Source organism: Podospora anserina, chromosome 3, assembly GCF_000226545.1.
Source record: "Podospora anserina S mat+ genomic DNA chromosome 3, supercontig 2".
Lineage (NCBI taxonomy): Eukaryota > Fungi > Ascomycota > Sordariomycetes > Sordariales > Podosporaceae > Podospora > Podospora anserina.
Genome location: NW_001914856.1, coordinates 2,255,809 through 2,275,629, shown reverse-complemented (window position 1 = coordinate 2,275,629; position 19,821 = coordinate 2,255,809). Strand labels below are relative to the sequence as shown.

The 19,821-nt window shown below is 52.5% G+C and overlaps 5 protein-coding genes across 5 annotated transcripts; 4 read left to right on the top strand and 1 right to left on the bottom strand.

Annotated features, from left to right (window-relative positions):
- Positions 1-4,041: 4,041 nt before the first annotated feature.
- Positions 4,042-7,777, top strand: PODANS_3_8310 (uncharacterized protein; the record flags this gene model as incomplete). The annotated part of the gene is made up of 2 exons (XM_001909600.1): positions 4,042-4,817; positions 4,873-7,777. The coding sequence occupies 2 exons, from the start codon at positions 4,042-4,044 to the stop codon at positions 7,775-7,777; spliced, it is 3,681 nt and encodes a 1,226-aa protein (XP_001909635.1).
- Positions 7,778-10,274: 2,497 nt separating this feature from the next.
- PODANS_3_8290 (uncharacterized protein) lies at positions 10,275-11,429 on the top strand (the record flags this gene model as incomplete). The annotated part of the gene is made up of 1 exon (XM_001909599.1): positions 10,275-11,429. One exon carries the CDS (start codon positions 10,275-10,277, stop codon positions 11,427-11,429), a length of 1,155 nt encoding a protein of 384 aa, XP_001909634.1.
- Positions 11,430-12,361: 932 nt separating this feature from the next.
- Positions 12,362-14,365, top strand: PODANS_3_8280 (uncharacterized protein; the record flags this gene model as incomplete). The annotated part of the gene is made up of 6 exons (XM_001909598.1): positions 12,362-12,386; positions 12,487-12,556; positions 12,658-12,866; positions 12,938-13,528; positions 13,590-14,227; positions 14,279-14,365. The coding sequence occupies 6 exons, from the start codon at positions 12,362-12,364 to the stop codon at positions 14,363-14,365; spliced, it is 1,620 nt and encodes a 539-aa protein (XP_001909633.1).
- A 163-nt stretch (positions 14,366-14,528) lies between these two features.
- PODANS_3_8275 (uncharacterized protein) lies at positions 14,529-15,136 on the bottom strand (the record flags this gene model as incomplete). Its single annotated transcript, XM_001909597.1, has 2 exons — positions 14,529-14,801; positions 14,957-15,136. The coding sequence occupies 2 exons, from the start codon at positions 15,134-15,136 to the stop codon at positions 14,529-14,531; spliced, it is 453 nt and encodes a 150-aa protein (XP_001909632.1).
- Positions 15,137-17,036: 1,900 nt separating this feature from the next.
- Positions 17,037-19,126, top strand: PODANS_3_8270 (uncharacterized protein; the record flags this gene model as incomplete). The annotated part of the gene is made up of 3 exons (XM_001909596.1): positions 17,037-17,091; positions 17,191-17,646; positions 17,721-19,126. The coding sequence occupies 3 exons, from the start codon at positions 17,037-17,039 to the stop codon at positions 19,124-19,126; spliced, it is 1,917 nt and encodes a 638-aa protein (XP_001909631.1).
- Positions 19,127-19,821: the final 695 nt, after the last annotated feature.

Here is a 19,821-nt window from a genome sequence, read left to right as displayed (position 1 = left end):
CCTTTTTTTTATTTCCCCCCCCCGCGGGGGGGGAAGCGCCCGACCAAATTGGAAGTTGTCACTGTGGCCCGTTGGGAGAGGTAGGTCTCGTTTGTGAGGGTGAGCAAGCAGGGGGTTGTTTCATTTGGGAACCGGTCTTCTGATGGGTGCTCACCGGAGATGTGGAAAGGCCGAGGAGAACGGGTGAATGGGTATAATTTGGGATGAGTTGCGAATAGGCGGGGTCTAGATCATCTGATCATAGAGCTGGAGGGGGGCTGCTTGGGACGGATTGGGTGTTTGGAAAGGGGGGGAGGACGAAGTTGGTGGCGTATAGGCATTTGGTGGATAGTATTGACCAGGGGGGAGTTGTGGTTTACCCTTCGAGAGCGGGAGTGAAAGGGGATGAGGAGGAGGGGATTGAGTTTGTGGTTTTTGCTGGGGGGAGTGAGGAGGAGGCGGTGGGGAGGTTGGTGGGGGATAAGGAATGGGGGGAGTGGTTTGAGTTCAGGGGGGTGGATGGGGTTGATTTGAGGGGAATGGATAAAGTGGCGTAGTGAAGAGCAGGTGTAGGCAAGGTATGAAGAAAATGTTCGATTCTGGTGATACTCTAAGCAAGCATGGAGATAGGAAACAAACAGACAGCGTGTATATAATGTATGCCAAGTCGAAAGACAAGAAGCCCCCCCAAAGACGTGTAATAAGCTTCAAATTCGAATTTGGAGATGTCTGGTTTAGTTGGAGTGTTTTTCTCCAAGCGCGAGGGCCAAAAGCTCGGGAGGGGTGTTTGGGTCTGCAATGAAATTGGTTTGCTCGCCGGCTTTGCACACATCATTCTTGACTGACAACTTCAAGTCGCTGAGATCGTTGTGTACTGTTAGTTTATGCAGTTTCGCTGAGACTTTCCCTCTGTCGTGTTGTCCTCTGCCGCCTATTGTGTTAGCCCGTGTACCTTATTTGGAAGCTCTCATACCTAGGTTATGAGGTACGGAGCGAGATATGATTCGTGCCATGACCACTCACCTACGCGGAACTCAACAGAGTGTTGTCCCGTTGAAGAACATGGTGATGAATGCCCACGCATGCTACTGACTTGTTGCTCACTGTTGTCGTTGGACCTGATTTATCAAGTATGTTCAACATCCGAAGGAAAAAAGCAGAGTATCATGAACTCAGAACAAGAAGAACCAATGACCCCGCCCACTGTCGGAAAACCTTTCATGAACTTATTGCCGCGCAGGGGACTGCAAAGTCTGACTACCTTGATACATCAATTGATGCTTTGCTCTTACCAAACAAGTATAAACAATCCAGTAGTATCCTTTCCACGTTTCACCTCAAACATGCAAGGCCAGGTTGCTCATCGTTGTGATGTTTTTCTTAAGCAGGCCTCATGACATGCCGCGGTCTTCTCGATGAGACTTGCTTGCCTTGGAAGAAGCCCCGATACGATATTCTAACCTCTAGGCTAGGTGACTGAAATTCTCCCACCGTCTATGAAACTGGGCAACAATGTAGTTAGTGATATCGGTCTGAGGTTTACGATGTGGGCAATAATTTGGGTTCAATAAAATCAACGTAGCCAGCTACCACGCCAACGAAAGCCCCCGAAGGTAACAATGAAGTCCTCTATCACCTTGGACACCCATGCAACCGCCTTTCTGACTTAGAAACCGTTTTTACCTGTTTATCTATAACAAATAAATTTCACTCCTACTACCAGATATCCCACCATCTTTATTTAGCCAAGCCAACCGCCCGAAACTCTCAACATTCTCAGCATCCGGGCCATCTTCCGATATTACTGCCTTGTCCGCACACTACTATCGAGCTTCTTTTCTTTCCTTTGGTCCATCGTCAGGGGCCTTCATATCCTCGACGACAACCGTTGCGACATGATTAGGTGGTTTATGTAGAGAATGTGGCGAAGAAGTTTAGCGGTGTGTGTCGATTACAAGGGACGGGGTGCCTTGCTGCAGATTCTACACAGGGTGGGACAAGGCAAACCACATGGATCTCAGCAGTCTTTTGATCCACCCACACAGCTTGAGGGCGGACGCGGCCACTTGACAGAATGGGCAGATGAGGGCCAAGATGCTGCCTGAGTTGGAACCGAGCGAGGGTTGTGAAACGAGACTGGGCTGTCGCTGGATGATTGGGTTGCGGTGAGGTTCCTGAGGCGAGGGTTTAGGGGCGCTTTTCGATTCGCGCCGATGTCTTGAATGAGCTGACTGGAAATCAAAAAGTAGAGCCAGGGGCCTTGTTGGTGAATCATAGCATGCTGGGAGACAGTTATTAGTCGTGAGGTTTTGTATCGTGACCGAGTATGTCTGCGTCAAGAGGTTGTTTTGAACGGCGGTGTCAGACGCAGAGTTTCCTTGAATATCGGCCAAGGCGTCAGACCCAAGCTGTACCATTTAGGGCAAATGACTCGTTCGAAGCTCGGAGGAGGTAGGTAGGCAGGGAGTGTTTCAAAGACAATAAGAGAAAGGATGGAAAATCACAAGCCCTCCTCATGTAAAGACAGGTAGGTACCTAGGTACGTACTACCCTTAGGACAAATGACGGTGCAGCTCGGCCCAAATGTCGCAGATCAGACAGCATGTTGACATTCCAACTCCAGCCGGCCTTTTATCCACCATCCAAACACCCAAACCAAGGATGTGTCTACCTTTTGAATGCCAGACACTAGACGTCCAGTCAACTATTCAGAGACTACGCCTCGACTGTCAATGTTTGGTGTTTGCTCTGGGCTGCTTAGTAGTCATTTTTTTGAGGTTTCAATACTGATTTGTGCTGCGGAGAAAAGAAGGGGGTTCGTTGTCAAAGCATGCGGCATGTCAACCATTGTGGCTGTTGCTGACCTCCTGTTGAAGGCCTCGTGAGGCAGTAGGCTCCAGGAGTCCTGGACTTCCAATACCCTCGCCTACTTCTTCATGCCCTAGGCTTGAACCCCGAGATGCTCGAGGTTCCATCAACTGAATCCCAGCCAAAGGGATTGCTTTTGGTGCGTGGGCTTTATGGGAACACGAACCTACGAGAACGTCATTTGAACATGAGGCGCCGAACCATGCAGAAGCTCGCAATGTTGCTCAATCCAGCGCACTCTGTTTCGACTGACCAGAAGTGAAGTCGAATTTGGTCTGACCTGTCGATCCACACGGGATGGGCCGGCACGGCCCGAGCTTTCAGGTTCGGCTGGGGTTAGTGTTGCAATGATGCTGTGGCTGTGAACATGTGGCTGGTGGAATGGAGTGTGGCGGGGTGGGTGAACCATAGTTTGAGCGCTGGCGCCAAATGGTCGGCGCAGGGGTTGACTCGTATTCATCAATGCCAACGGCCTTGGGTGTGAGCCTGTTGCAGATCCCCAGAGCCTCTCTGAAGCTGCTTTTTCTGGATGTTGGTGGATACGGTCGCTTCTGTTGGACTGGTCAGTGGTAATACAGGCCTTGGGTCGTTTCAGCGCAGTTCAAGCTGGGCTGTGATTGATTTGAATGCCAGAGCTGGCCGAGACCTCTCCTCCTCTCCTCCTCCAGCCCTCGTTCGTTTTGTCGCAACCTACCGAATGGCGCTTGTTCCTGTCGTGGGTGGCTTTCTTTCTACATACACCATCGTCATTGCCATCTCCCAACGACACGCGCTACCACGCAACGTAATCAGTGTTCCACCCTGCCGACTGCCGACCTCGATTCTCTTATTGTTGACTTTTGTGCTTTGGGAACGCAGAGTGACCTTGGCCTGGCAGTCTCGGACTTTTCATCTTGCTCTTGACCTTCATCGAAGGAAAGGAGGCAGGAGGCAACAAAACCATCGTGGCCTCCATCTCCCTTCCATTTTCAGTTGAATAACTGCAGTCACGCCACCCCCCGTGCCAGTGACGGTTTCTCCAACCCGCCTGATATTGCCCCTCAAAGGAAAGAGCCGGGGATTCTGTGGGGCTCTCAAAAAAGCAACAAGAGGTGAAGGCGCAACCTGCTATCTTGCTGATACTGTGACCTATTTGCTTTGGTTGTTTCTGCTGCCCAGGCTTGAAGTTGATCAGCAGAAGGTCTCGCCGTCATCATGGCTCCCTGGCCCAACGAAGTGGGCTCTTCTGCCTTTCTGCGTCCACGCGACCCCGCAACGGCTTCGAATCAAGCTCGATCACCAGCGAATGCTCGTCAGCATCTTCAGCCCGGGTCTACAAGCGGTCATGGTAGCAGTAACCGCGAAAGGAGCCGATATCGAAGCGCTTCTCGAGTGCCCGAGTTAGAGGCCTGGGAGAACCTGCAGCAGTGCCAAATCGAGTCCAGCTCATCCGATGAAGACTTACACCCTTCGCGCAACGCACAAAGACCCCGTCATACACGCTCCATGAGCCATCCATTCCCGTCACTCTTTTCAATCAAGAAGAAGAAATCGGGCCCCATGACCCGCCCCGAACATGAGTCCGATTCTGAGTCCGGTCTCGACGCCGGACCTCTGCCGAAGTTTCGAGGAAGACCCCCACCGAGCCGTGGTCACCGCAACGGCTCTTCGGGTGGCAGCAGGGATTACTCGACGGGCAATTGCATGACGTGCGGGTCGCTTGTACGATGGCCGAGGGACCTACATGTATTCAAGTGCACCATCTGCCTCACTATCAATGACTTGCAACCACTACCAAGGGACCGAGATCGTGGCCATGATCATAACCGGGAAAATAGACGGGATCATTCACGGGGGGCGGGCGCCTCACCTGACCGGCGGCCAACATTGTCGTCTGGTAAGGAGACCGTTTACATCTTTCCGTTGCTGTTGCTGACTTGCTGTAGACGGTACTATTTCTCTCGAACACACACAGTCGTTGATTTCTCAGTGTCTGTACGCTTTCTTGGCAGCTGCTCTGAGAAACCCACAGCCCGAGGCTCTCAGTCCACCTCGCGAGCCATCCACAAATCCGTTCTTCAACAATTCAACTGAAGGAAACTTCAACTCGGGCAACTTCTCGGAGCCCTATCTCATGGTGCGGCCACCAAGCTCTGGTAGCCCTAGTCGTAGGGCCCAGCCGATACCCAGCAGGTCCCGGGATCCTAGTCAGCACCGCCGACAGCCTAGTTGGTCCAACACTGTCCCCAATACCATATCCGCTTCATACCCTGAGAAACGACCTGCTCTCCAAGAGGTTTTCCCGCAGCAACCATCTCATCAGTATACACCTCAACCCCCAAGTCCAGGTGGCGAAGCCAGGAGAATATTTCGCCCACTTGAAGACTACATTGTCTCTTGCTTTACTTCGTTTCACTGTTTGAACTCGTCATTCACATCGTACCGAGGCCATCGGCATCGTCCTACAGTAGAGGATGTACGGAAACATTCAGTCGACCACATCGAACACCGCAGGGGATCGCAGCCAACTATCAACCCCCAGCCCATCGTTGACTTGGATGCGAAGCTATTACTCTTGGGCAACTTTGCAGAGAACGGTTCTTGGTGGACAGGTGGGCAGGAGGATGTTGTCCCTGGAAGGTCGAGCTCTAATAAAAGCCAAAACGGACAGTCCATAGTCAGCTCGCGGAGTCCTCGCTTGGAATGGGCGGATTTAGAAGAGTGGTATTCGGCTGTCACGGAGGCTGCTCGTTCATGGCCGGAGGTGTATTCGAGCTTGGTAGAAGAAGACCCAGACCTGACTGCTCCACACGCCACGCTCATGGAGCTGGAGACCGAGATTCTCATTGGACAGGAGCACGCCCAACGGACTCTTCTCAAAGCCTGCGAGACGATGCTCAAAAGACCAGGAAGGCCCATTGTTAGCCCCGATGACCTGCGGTTCATCATGATCATTGCTGGAAATCCCTTGCTGCACGGAGACTATAAGCCCTACTCTGGGGAGTTTGAGCACCCTGGCAGCGCAGGTTCGACACAGAGCAACGACCCACTGCGAGGTTCTAGTCCCACCTCTGGGAGACATTCGGGTATTATCAAACGGATTGTGGGGCTGGTGTCGAATACTACTCCGGACTGCCAAAACCATTTAGTTGGGTGGTTTGCAAGATACCCGAAAAAGATGTTTGTGCAAACCAAGGACTTGGTGTCGAGCTTCTTGGCATATAGGCTCATTAGGCAAAATGAGAAGAAGTATGAGACCAAGGTTGACATCACGGATGGGTTGATTCCTAGCATGGGGGCTGGGAGGTCAGCGGCGAGTTTGCACGCTGCGCTTGGGCATGGAAGAGAGAGCGGTGGGGGGGCTAATGGGGGCCAGAATAATAACAATAACAGGGGGAAGAAGAAGGAGAAGCCAAAGAGGGTGGTCTATCAAGATGATTGGCAGATCAAGGCTGCGGCGAGGGTGTTGGGGTTGCTCTTTGCGGCGAACAATATGGATTATGCGAGAAGGGGTGGAAACATGTACGACGGTAATAGCATCAACAATAACAACGGGGGTGATGGGGTGTATGCCAGGGGACAGATTGTCCCCACAAGCGACTTTTACACGACGCTGCTAGACGACTCGGATCTGGTGGGCGATTTTGAGGCGTGGGAGAAGAAGCAGGCGAGGTTTGCGTTTTGTCAGTATCCGTTTTTGTTGAGCATTGGGGCCAAGATTCAGATTTTGGAGCATGATGCTAGACGGCAGATGGAGAGTCGGGCAAGGGATGCGTTTTTTGATAGCATTCTCAGCCACAGGGTGGTGAGGCAGTTTTTGACACTGAATATTCGGCGGGATTGCCTTGTGGAGGACAGTCTGAAGGCTGTGAGTGAGGTTATTGGGGGTGGTGGGGAGGATATCAAGAAGGGGTTGAAGATTGTTTTCAAGGGGGAGGAAGGGGTTGATGCCGGTGGGTTGAGAAAGGAGTGGTTCTTGTTGTTGGTGAGAGAAGTGTTTGGGAGGGATCATGGGATGTTTCTCTATGATGAGGATTCGGGCTATTGCTATTTTAACCCGAACTCGCTGGAGCCATCGGAGCAGTTCTTTTTGGTGGGAGTGGTGCTGGGGCTTGCGATTTACAACTCGACCATTTTGGATGTTGCGCTTCCGCCGTTTGCGTTTCGAAAGTTGTTGATGGCTGCTCCGCCGCCGCCGCTGGCTGGGCAGGTGGCTCATCAGCAGAGGCAGACGATGAATTATACGCTGGAAGATTTGGCTGAGTTTAGGCCTAGACTGGCGAGGGGGCTGAGGCAGTTGTTGGAGTATAGCGACGATGACCTCGAGGAGGTTTTCTGCCTGGACTTTGTGGTGGATGTGGAAAAGTACGGGGTTGTGGAGCGGGTGCCGCTCTGTCCCGGGGGTGAGAGGAGGCCGGTGACGAATACGAACAAGAGGGAGTATGTCGAGTTGTACGTCAGGTATCTTCTTGACGGGTCGGTAACGAGGCAGTTTGAGCCGTTCAAGCGGGGATTTTTCACGGTTTGTGGAGGTAATGCGTTGAGTTTGTTTAGGCCGGAGGAGATTGAGTTGTTGGTGAGGGGGTCGGATGAGGCGCTGGATATTGATTCTTTGAGGGCGGTGGCGCAGTATGAAGGGTGGGGGAAGGAGGTTGCGGATCCGGGGGAGGACGAGCCGGTGGTGAGGTGGTTTTGGAGCTCGTTTGAACGGGCGAGCCCTAAGGATCAGAGGAAATTGTTGAGTTTTATTACGGGGAGTGATAGGATACCTGCCACGGGGGCGGCGTCGCTGGTGGTGAAGATTTCGTGTTTGGGGGATGATATTGGGCGGTATCCGACTGCGAGGACGTGCTTTAATGCGCTGGGGCTGTGGAAGTATGGGACTAGGGAGAGGTTGGAGGGGATGCTTTGGGGGGCGGTGAATGGGAGTGAGGGGTTTGGGTTGAAGTGAAGCAGTTGGTTTTAGCAACAAGAAGGGGTGGTTTGTTTTGAAGTTTTTTTGGATTGTTGGAGCTCAGGGGTTATGGGGTTGTCGTTTTTGGGGTTATACCTAATGTTTGCGCTCGGTGCCATCACGCTAGGTATTATCAGGAAGAGCATTGAGATATAGATACAGCACTCGCCTTGGTTTGTTTTCAGAAGAGGCGAAAAAGAGTTGAATTAGAGATATCTTAGATCGAAAAACAAAGGCTGAAATATGTCTTGAATTCTGCATGTCTATGTTCTCCTTTGCCCTTGCATGAAGATATGTCCGGGTAGATGAACTAAAGCCCAAGCGCCTCAGGCTGCAGGTCTTCTAACATTGGGACTCGATCTGGATCAGGGGAGGACAAGACACTTTTTGTTATGCAGGTTGTCAGCACATAGGCAGAACTGCCTGTAGCTGATCTGAGTATATGTAGGTCTCTTGTAGTGGAGGGGCAGCTGAGATGGTTACTGGTGAGGAGTCGAGGTCTAGAGGGGCTATTTTTACATTGCTAGCACACCATCAAGCAATACTGAGCTGATGAAGAAGAGGCTGCAACAAGTAGAGATGATTGAGTAGTCAGGAACGAAAACACTCAGCGAGGTTCATCCTTGAAGGAGGAAGAAAATGTAGGAGATCAGATGAGCAAAATCCCGAGAGACGATATTCCCCCGCCTTTTAGCGTACTTGATTACGAAGTTATAGTGGGGTTCAGTGTGTTGGGTCCTAGGCTTGGTTTTTATTACTATGACGTTTTGGATCGATGGGGCGGTTTGAATCGGTTGCTTTTCTAGAAACATTTTTTTTAAAGCTTGATGGTCATGATTTGAGGATGGAGAATGGGAACAAGTGAAGGGATCGTGATAAGAGAAGAGTCCCGGGGGGTTAATTCCCCGGTTGGAGCGGGCTGCAGGAAGGGCACTGAGTGAGATCCTATCTGCAGATGCAAAGCAGAGAGGTTTCAGGCAACAAGGGTCCTGCAAAGGGTGCATGTTGGCGAGCCGATTTGCTGGAGGTAGGTGAGATGGAGGTGGATCAACCAACGGTGGGTGTCTTATCTCCACAAATTGGGATTTCATGGCCAACGGCGATGGCTTTGCCGCGCGGTTGTTGTATTGTCGAGATGGGTTGATGGTGATGAAGTTAGGGAGGGAGCTCAGACAGGCCGAGCAGAGGTCGAGAGGCGATCGACAACGTGATCTTCTGGCAATGTCACGTAGCAGGCCGGGAACGTTGTAGGTTGACATGTGCAGCACAAAAGACGAGGCTGAGCTCAGCTGTAATACGGGGTTTCTGGAAATAGATTGGCTTGGGGACAAAGAATGAAAGAAAAAAAGGTTGGACGATCGAACAGTTGCAAAAGCCAGCTGGGAGCTTGAGTGCTCAGAGCTGTCATCCCATGCAACGGCGGACTTTTCGGCCCCACAGCCAGATCCCAGGAACTGAAAATTGCCCCAGGAACGACCCGGCGGGAAAAGCATGAGGCACAGGCCCGGTCACCTGATGAAAAGCTTCGAGCGATTAAGAAGAAGTTTGTTAGACTAGGTTCGTCCGATGTTTATTTGGTGAGGAAGTTTACAAAAACAAAATCAAGAAACGAGAATTGCTTCAAAATCGCCGTCGGTTCAAACAGGCCGACAATCCCTCCTCAACCTGGCCATCCCCCCCGTCTCGGGTGTCACAGTCCCGTCGTCTTACGTACCGCTTCGCCCAATCTGGCAGCCGCGGTACATGTTGCACTGCCGCATGAACTGTGCCTGCGCCTAGTCCAAGCCTGGCAACTGGGAATAACAGCCCTGAAGCCGCACCTAATCTCTCGTGCCATCCCCCCGAGGGTCTGACCTTCCATCGCTCCCCCATCTCGTCTTTTCCCCGTCCGACCCGTGACGGCGCGCGATTTCGTCAACCGTCGTTCCAGTTCACTTTTTGTTGTTTTCATTCCGACGCATTGCTCGACAGCTTCAATTACTCTTCGGCACCCGCCATCCCGGGCCCCGCTGAGCTCGTCAACCGCTGAGGTTCAGCCGCCAAGCGACTGGCCTCTTCTGTCGGCGCACACGGCATCGTCTGCTCAGCCATTCATTTGGTCTCACAGTCGACCATCTCAAACACCTCCTTTGGTCCATCGCATCGAAGCGCTCGTTCGTTCGCAACTGCCGCACAATTGACATCGTCAACTGTCGCGTGCCGCTGACATTTGCATCTGCACTCTCGCCGCAACCCAGAGGTTTGTAGCCCCCGATCCAGTCCGACACGCACCGCCTGTTTCTCTTTGAAGCTGCTCACTGCAGCCGCGGCGCGACTGTCTTTTTCAACCTCCACCACCTCCGTCCACACAGTTTCTTAATAGGTGCACGGCGTCTTCCACGATGTTCCTGCTGTGTTCTCCCGCCATGCGTCGCAACCTGCCACGGTGGGATCCCATGCTAATATGGCAGTTCCATACAGAAACCTACCGCGATTGAAGCGACGATTCTTCGTGATGTCTACCAACTCGACTGGCGCGCCGGACACCTCCGCAGACCCTCCACCGTCTGACACCAACCCACCCGCTCCTCCGCCATCGACTAGCAACACACCGACTCCTACACCAACTCCAACCCCCACTCCTCCTCCCCCCCCCCCTCCCACTACCACTCCCACCCCTCCTCCTCCTTCGACATCATCGACTCCTAGGCCTGATCCTCCATCCACCAGTTCCACCCCACAACAACCAAAGCCTTCTCCGGAGCCTTCATCCAGCAACCCCCCAGACCCTGAACCAGACACCAGCACAGAGGTTGTTACGCAAACCATCACCACTAGAAGACCGACGGATGGCGTACCAGATCCTGCGCAGACATCATCGTCTTCTTCAACTGGACTCCCCGGGGTTGGCGCTGGCAATGACGCCAAACCCTGGGAGGCCTCGGCCGGAACATTGAGCAACAGTGGGAAGATTGCTATCGCTGTGGTGGTCCCTATTGTTGCCGTTGCTCTTTTGGTTGTGGCCGGCATTTTCTTGTGGAGGAAGAGGAAGCAGCGCAAGGATGCCGAGGAGCAGAGACGCAAGGAGGTCGAAGATTATGGATACAACCCTAACGCCGACCCAACAATTCCAGCCGTCGCTGCCGCTTATGATGGGCGAGATGATGAGTCCTCCGCTGGCTACAGAGGCTGGGGCTCCACCACGATTGCCGGTTCGACTGCGAGGAAAACATCGACAACCATGTCTGGAGGGGTCCCTTATTCGGATGCCGCTTCACCTACCCGTGCTACTGTCTCCGACACACGATCTGGTGAGCCCTTGATGCACGAAGTGCCTGCTTCACCGGAGGGCGAGATTCTTGGAGTAATGGGCCCTTCTGCTGCGAACAACCGTGGTGACGTGCACCGCGGGCCTTCCAATGCTTCCTCTTCGTATAGTGCTGCTGCGAGGTCTGATGGCTCTGGCGAAGGCCCAATAGGTATGGCGTACAGCGGACCCAATCAGTACTACGATCAGTACGGCAGTGGAAACCCATACTCAGACCAGCCCCCCAGCCAGCCAGGAGGCGGCTCACCAATCATCCGGGATGTGACGGCTCGGAGGAACACTCGCATCGAGAACCCAGCACACTACCCGCAACAGACAGCCGGAATCTCGCAGAATTTCTAGTCTCTTTTTGAGTTCAGCGACTGAAGCAGGCTCTTTTTGCAACAGGATGTTACTGCACGCAAACAAGGCCTCTGTTTTTGTTTCCTTCAGTATACGCTTTTTGTGCTGTATAGCACCGTCACTTTTGACAGTTTTTTGTTTTCTGTATCAATTTTTTCGTCGATTTTGGGGAGTTTATGGTCTGGCCAGACAATAGCATTTACTAACATCTAATTCTCTGGGTCGACAAAGAGCACACTTTGCGAACCTTGCCGCCGTGCTTCTTTCCTTTGTACGTATTTGTATTCCATTACATTTACAAACAGTTGGAGGATATGGTGAAGTTGTTTGGTGGTTGAGAAGGGGTTATCGTGTTGGCATTTTGAACAATGAAGAGACGCAGAGAGGGAAAGGGAGGGGGGATATGGAAGGTTATCAGGGATGGAAAGGAGGAACGGGCAGTGAGGTGGACGACTTTGATGGACATGTATAAAAGAAGCAGGCCGAGTTGATATTATGGATGTGTACATAGGGTCTATGTACACCCCTTCGCCATGATAATATGAAGTGTATTTGATTGTTACCATTAAGTCGTTTAGGACGTTGAATTATACTATGTCTTGGGGCCGTTGATATCCAGGCGGAAGGGAAGTTGTGTTGATCCGGGCGTTGCCCCACCTCGGGCGTTGAGAGCGGGAGCTTTGGTGGGTCCCGGGCTTCTGAACTTTTCGGGACCATCCCACCTCCAGCGCCTCAGGAGCTGCCTAGCGACGACAAGGAAAACAGTGAACCCACGCTGGATCCTCGCTGTGTAATTTCGAACCCGCCCTTTTCCAGCGACCACCACGCCTTGTCCCTTTTCGTTGACCACCTTCTTTCTCCCCCCGACCACGACTCGTTTTAATACCCCTTTTTAAAACAATACAACAGGCGGAAAGCCAACGACAGGCAAGATGCAGGCTCCTGTCTTGGTGATGAGTATGGATCCCCCCTCTATGGAAGCTTCCCCGCCTCCTATATACTTTGGGCCCCCTTTACCGCGACTTGCTCATAGCTGACCATTATGGTATGAACATAGACACCAATGCCGGTGCTGAGAGGCAGACCGGTCGCAAGGCTCAGTTGTCGAACATCGCTGCTGCCAAAACGTATGTTACTACTACCCCGCCGTTCTGGTTGCTTGACCGCCCCGAGTCGATGTTGTCGTCGTCGTCGTTTGAAGTACATGAAGCTTACCTGGGGGATACAGTGTTGCTGATATTATCCGATCATGCCTGGGCCCCAAGGCCATGTTGAAGATGCTGCTCGACCCCATGGGCGGCATCGTCCTCACCAACGACGGCCACGCCATCCTCCGCGAGATCGAGGTGTCGCACCCCGCGGCCAAGAGCATGATCGAGCTCAGCCGGACGCAGGATGAGGAGGTTGGCGATGGTACTACTACTGTTATTATCCTGGGTGGGTTACAAATCAACACTGATGGGCATGTTGGGCATGGAAGCTGACCAGGGGCTAACATTTTGTCACAGCCGGTGAGATCCTCGCGCAGGCCCTCCCCCAACTCGAGCGCAACATCCACCCAGTCAACATCATCGCGGCCTTCAAGCGGGCTCTTAAGGACGCGCTGGAAATCATCGAGGAGATCTCCCTTCCCATCGACATCAACGACGACAAGGAGATGTACAAGCTTATCTCTTCGTCCATCGGCACAAAGTTTGTCTCGAGATGGTCGGAGCTCATGTGCAGCCTTGCCTTGAACGCTGTCAGGACAGTCACCTGGGAGGTTGGCAACGGCAAGCGCGAGGTCGATATCAAGCGGTATGCGCGTGTTGAGAAGGTGCCTGGTGGTGAGATTGAGGACAGTCGGGTGCTGGATGGTGTGATGCTCAACAAAGATATTACTCATCCCAAGATGCGCCGCAAGATTGAGAACCCGAGGATTATTCTGTTGGATTGCCCTTTGGAGTATAAGAAGGGAGAGTCGCAGACTAATATCGAGGTGACGAAGGAGGAGGACTGGAACAGGATTTTAGAGATTGAGGAGGAGCAGGTCAAGAGCATGTGTGAGCATATCTTGGCGCTGAACCCAGATTTGGTTATCACTGAGAAGGGTGTTTCTGGTAAGTTTGTTTGCAAACATTCAGGGGTATAGGGGGCATAAGACTGATGATGGTGTATTAGATCTCGCTCAGCACTACCTCATGAAGGCCAACGTCACAGCCCTCCGCCGCGTGCGCAAGACAGACAACAATCGGATAGCGAGAGCCACTGGTGCCACCATCGTCAACAGAGTGGAAGACCTCCAGGAGTCTGACGTCGGCACCCAGTGCGGTCTGTTCGAGATTGAGAAGATTGGCGACGAGTACTTCACCTTCCTCACAAAGTGCAAGTCACCAAAGGCCTGCACTGTCCTCCTCAGAGGTCCCTCTAAGGATGTTCTCAACGAGATTGAGCGCAACCTCCAGGACGCCATGGGCGTGGCGCGCAACGTCATGTTCCACCCCAGATTATCGCCTGGCGGTGGTGCTACCGAGATGGCGGTCTCTGTCAGGTTACAGCAGCTCGCCAAGAGCATTGAGGGTGTCCAGCAGTGGCCTTACAAGGCTGTTGCCGAGGCGCTTGAGGTCATCCCCCGGACGCTTATCCAGAACGCGGGCAAGTCCCCTGTCAGGGTGCTGACCGATCTCCGGGCTAAGCACGCCGAGGGCAAGAGCTCGTGGGGCGTGAATGGTGATACTGGTTCGCTGGTGGACATGAAGGAGTATGGTGTTTGGGAGCCGGAGGCTATCAAGGTGCAGAGCATGAAGACTGCTATCGAGGTATGGTTTTTGATTCTGCCTACGGTATTACAGTGTACTAACATAACGTAGGCCGCCTGCCTCTTGCTCAGAGTAGATGACATTTGCAGCGCGAAGAAGCTGCAACCGGGTGTCGGCATTAGCGGTGGTGATGATTAAATGTACAGATGACGAAGGAGGGTAGACCCGCCGGTAGATAAAGCATGGCATAGATGGATGGATGGGTGGGAAGTAGTGAACAAATAAAATGCTGGAATGCAGATACCCCTTCCTCTGATACTCTACCGATTGCTGATTCTGCGTGTGTGAAGCTGGTTGTCGTTCAATCATCATCGCAGATGACCAACCCCACCCCTTGGGCGACTGGGACAGCGGGTGGTTGTAGTGTTGTCGACTCCTTTGCATCCCACTTCTCTGTCCCATTTCCAGCCACTTTATCACCACCGTCACCTTTCTTATCCCCCTCCTTCCCACCCGCGGTAGTAGTTGGCTGCGGCGTCCCCCCTTTATTCCCACCTCCCTTCCCCTTATTCTGCTTCTTCTTATTCCTCTTCTCCCTGTTCTTCCGCGTCTTTTCCTCGTCCTTTCTTATCCTCTCTAGTCGTTCCTCCTCAAACTCGCGCTGGGCCTTTTCAGCGGCGGTTTCCTCTTCCATTTGCCGGAGTCGTTCATATTCGCGGCGGCGGGCGGCTTTGTAGACGTGAAATCGCCCGATCCGGCGCCGGCGGAGGAGCCTTGGACGTTGGTTACTATTTCTGGGGGCGGGGGGAGGTGTTTCTTTTGGGGGCCGGTGGGGAGGGGGATGGGCTTGTCGGGGTTTGCGAAGAGGGATGAGAGGGTTGCTGCTTGGAGGGAGGTGGGGGAGAGGTTGTGTTTGGTTTTGGCGGAGGTGGTTGTTTTGAGGCGTTTGGCTGGGGGGGCGTCGGCCATTTTGGGAGTTGGTTGAGGTGAGCTGAGGTGAGCTGAGGTTGAGGATTGGGAGGGTTGATGGTGGTGGGTGATGTAATCGCAAGGCTGGATCCAGTAACTAGTTGCCGACAAGGATGGTGGTGATGGCTGTTGACAACAAAGCCCGGAATTAGAATGTGAACGTGGTAGCGACTGTGAGTCGATTTGGTGGGTCCCTCGCGACAGATGGTGGTGATGCTGATGATGCGATTTCTTGGAGTTGAAGCTTTGCAGCTGGATGGTGCACTTGGTTTGGCTTGGCACACCGGACGCGACCGCGGCGCAACCAGAAAAAAAGTTGAGAGCCTGGGCCACCACCTTGGCTGTGCCAAGAAAAGAGTCACTTTGGTGGTGGGGCTTCAGCCTCGTGGTGCCTGACACAATGAAGATCTGAGATTCCGGGACCTACGGGACCTACCACGGGAGCAAACGGAACGAAATGGCCATGGCACGCACCGCACGTTTTGCGTGATGATATCCGGGTGTGAGCAAATGTCACGGCCAAGAGAGAGTCCCATTGATTGGTCTTCTGGTCAGTGATCAAGCATGTGTTTAGACAAGTGGTTGAAAATGGGAAGCTGTCTCAAATTTTGACCACGATGTCTTGGCAGCCCCAAGAGAAATGGCGGGGTTTAGCGACCCACGATCCAGTCAGGATTGCATTGATGACTTTTTTTTTTATTTTTTTTAGTAGGGGGGCCCGGGGAACCGCAAACACGATCCAGAAGAAAGGGGCACGTGAACAAGATTGTGGACTCCGTTTACCCCATATAATTGTCGATCTAGACTGAACTGGCGGCATGGAGAAATATCCAACATGTCATGTGGTGATTTTGCATCATGAAAGAGGATACGAACATGTTGCTGGAAATGGAAGCATATTAGGTAAAAATGCAGGAAAACGTTGTCTGTTCCTGTTAGGCGCTTGGGGGACAAGAACTGGGCGCTTCAGGAACCGTCATCCAGAATGGTCAAGTGCCGGGGGCGGGGGGGGGGGGTGCGTCTGTACCACACATCTGGTGTTAGCAAGCCACGGGTGGCAGATGGGTAGATCTCTTCGGGAGGCGGTCTGATTCGATGGCGATCAGGCGGTCACCGGTTCGGCGGGTACTCTTTTGCTATCAGCTAGCAAAACTCGGCAGCCCTATGCTTTCAGGAGATGACACCAGAAGTGGCACGAAGGGACGGTGGAATCGTGCCATTTGCTTTGATAGAGGTATTGCACAATAGAAGAAAGCCCAAAGCTGAAGAACGGCAGAACCATGCAGACACGGGCACTGCCATCCATCATCAGGCGCGCGCAAGGAGAGGCAGACACGGCAGCTTTGGGTGCTGTTCCATGGACCAAGCAGCCAACGAGATCCAGACACCTCCAGATGAAAAACTAGCGGGGTCATGCCCAACTTGAAGTCTGAGTTTGCTTGTGTCCACCGTTCCACCGTTCCACAGTTCCACTTGGAGCCTGCTAAAAACAACTGGGCAGTGGGCTTGGGATAGTGAGTAATTGGCAGGGGTCACTTGGTGACGAACCGCATTGGTAATACGAAATATCATCGAGCATCCATATTGCAAAAGACTGGGCAGCTAGGCTCTGTGCTGTAACTGAGAATCTTAAAGCTATTAAAACTTTGCCTGTTTCCATTTTTCCTTTTCCCTTCTGTTACTCCCGAAGATCCCCTTTGTCGGACAACCCCGTGCGCTTTATCCCCCACCTTGTTTGATAGGCCCTCGCCTTACCTACAAGGCAACTTGAAACGAACTGCCTATCACTAGACCACCAAGCGCCCAAGAAACACCTGCCCACTCCCCAATCCTGCTCAAACACCAACTGCAGCTATCTCCACGACCCAATTCACCCAGAGAAGAGAAGGAGAACACAATCATGGGGAAACCAAGACTTATCATCCTTATCAGACACGCCCAGTCGGAGGGCAACAGTACGTCACATGTCTCAGCCTCGCACTGCAGATTCCCATGTCGCAAAAAAGGAGGGGTACAAGAAGATCAGTGTGACTAACATGCCATTTCTGCAACAGAGAACCGCGACATCCACCAGACCATTCCCGATCACAGAGTCAAGCTCACGCAAGAAGGATGGCAACAAGCCTACGAAGCCGGCCGGAGACTCAAGGGCCTGCTGCGGCCCGACGACACTCTTCAGTTCTTCACCAGCCCCTACAGACGGACAAGAGAGACGACAGAAGGCATCCTCGCCACCTTGACGGACAACCAGCCAGAAGACAGCAACTTCAACAGGAACAGGATCAAGGTCTATGAGGAGCCAAGGCTGCGCGAGCAAGATTTTGGCAACTTCCAGCCATGCAGCGCCGAGATGGAAAGGATGTGGCAGGAGCGTGCCGACTATGGTCACTTTTTCTACAGAATTCCAAACGGCGAGAGTGCGGCGGATGCCTACGATCGTGTCAGTGGTTTCAACGAGAGTTTGTGGAGACAGTTTGGGGATGACGACTTTCCCAGTGTCTGCGTATTAGGTATGTCTTTTCTTTTGTCCAGGAACGAGCCAATTTTCCAAAGAAATGGGGATGCTAATAATAACCCACAACAGTCACTCACGGTCTCATGTCTCGTGTCTTCCTCATGAAGTGGTACCATTTCAGTGTCGAGTACTTTGAGGATCTCCGCAACGTGAACCACTGCGAGTTCCTCACCATGAGGCAGGACATGAACACGGGCAAATACATCCTAGAAAACAAGCTACGGACATGGTCCGATCTCAAAAAACAAAACGCGCTGGAAGCGGTGGCCAGAGAAAAGGAAGCCGAGGCAAAGGACAAGGAGAAGGCGGAGACCGGAAAGGAGAATGGAAAGAGTAAGGACAGTTCGAAACTTGCTCGCACCGGCTCAGTGGTTGAGATTCGACGTCGCTGGGGAGGCTGTCCCAACGGCTGCAACCACGACAAGAATTTCAAGATCCGCCAGACGTTGGCTGACTTGGTCAAGAACGACCATATCATCTCTAACCAGGCTGTCGGCCTGGCTGGAAGTGAAAACAGCAGCGGTAGCAACAGCAACAGCAACACGAGCGGGAGCAACGTGACAGCCGTCAAGAACGGCACCGCCTCTCCCCTCGATGCTGCTGCCGCTCTTGCTCCCCCTGCTGAAACGAACAACTCTACTCCTTCCACCTCCTCGACGACCAACAGCAACAACAACAACACGACAACCTCTTCGACCTTCGGCCTCACTAACCCTTCCTTCAACGGCACGGCCAACAGCACAACACTAGTGAGTCGACGGCCGGCAGGCAAAAAGATTTTCTGGTCTCAGTCATCAACCACGCTTTGCGCAGACGGCAGCCCTAACCCCTCCTTTGACATCTCTATCACGGGTCCCAAAATCGACATCAGCAAGGCCCGAGATGAGGTGGTTTCTAGTCCAGACGGTACGCCGTCTTTTATCTCTGTCGACGACCGATTACGTGGCCAGCTCAAGAGCCCCAGCCTACCGCCCCACCTCAGCAACAACAGCAGCAACAGCAGCAGCAACCATCAAACTTCTGCCCATGGGGGTGCGGTACAGCAACTCCATGTCGGAAGGGACTTTGGCGGGACGTACAGCGGGCATAACAGCGTCGCCAGCGGGGATGACGCTGACTCGTCAGAGGACGAGCGTCACAGACATACTCACCACCACTCACATACACATGATTATCTCAAGCCTGCTTCTCATCGTGCTGTCTTTCTCACTGGGCCTGGCAGCAAGAGAGATAACAGCCGGATGGGAAGGGGTATGAGGGCTAACAGGTTGGGAGACTGCCACAGTGATGCTGGGCATAGCAGTGATGGAGAGCACGAGGCAGATGGGGAGCATGAGACGCCAGATGAGGATGAGGATGAGAGTGGGAGCAACGCTGATGGGTTGGAGTTGGCGAGGACGTTAACGGAGAAGGCGGATGAGGCATTGATGAGAGCTGAGATGGAGGATAAGAGTATACAGGGGAGTGTTTACTGATATTTTGGATTGTCGTTTTTTGGTTTTTCTTTGTTTTAAATAGCCGGCGAGCGTTTGTCACTCTTCTTTTTTGGTGTGGATGCAATTTTGCTTTTTATTATGGGGCATATGGGATTGGGAAAAGTGGGGCACTAAAAAAGAATGGACTTGCGCATATAGCACGCACACGCACACACGTGGAAGACTTTTGTTTTGTTTTGGAGAGGATATCTGTTCTTTAGGGGGTATGTAATAAGATTGAGAATGGAGGAATGATACCTTTCTGTTTTTTGGTGGTTCAAGTTGAGCATTTCGTTGGGTTGTATCATGGGTAGTTAGATCTCTTATGTTGAGTGTTCTTGAATTGATACCTATTTGTGTTGACCACCCATAATACCAACTGGCTTGAACTTCAATGTCAAGTACGCTGTGGATGAAAAAGTAGAGACTGAAATATAATATCAAGGCTTATAAAGATAGTTAGCACACCTCTTTGAAGGCCTTTGGACTATCTTTTAAACAACGCGATTACAAGTAAAGGCCTATAGTATATCCCAAGGTCTGTTAACTATTTTTAGAGGCTTAATGATGCCCACGGCGCACATCCATACCCGAGGCAAACTCCATGACCATGACTTCCTTCCGTTTCGTGGAAATGACCAGAGTATGTGCCGCCCCCTTCCAACTGAAAGCATGATCAGGACGATAGTCCGCTG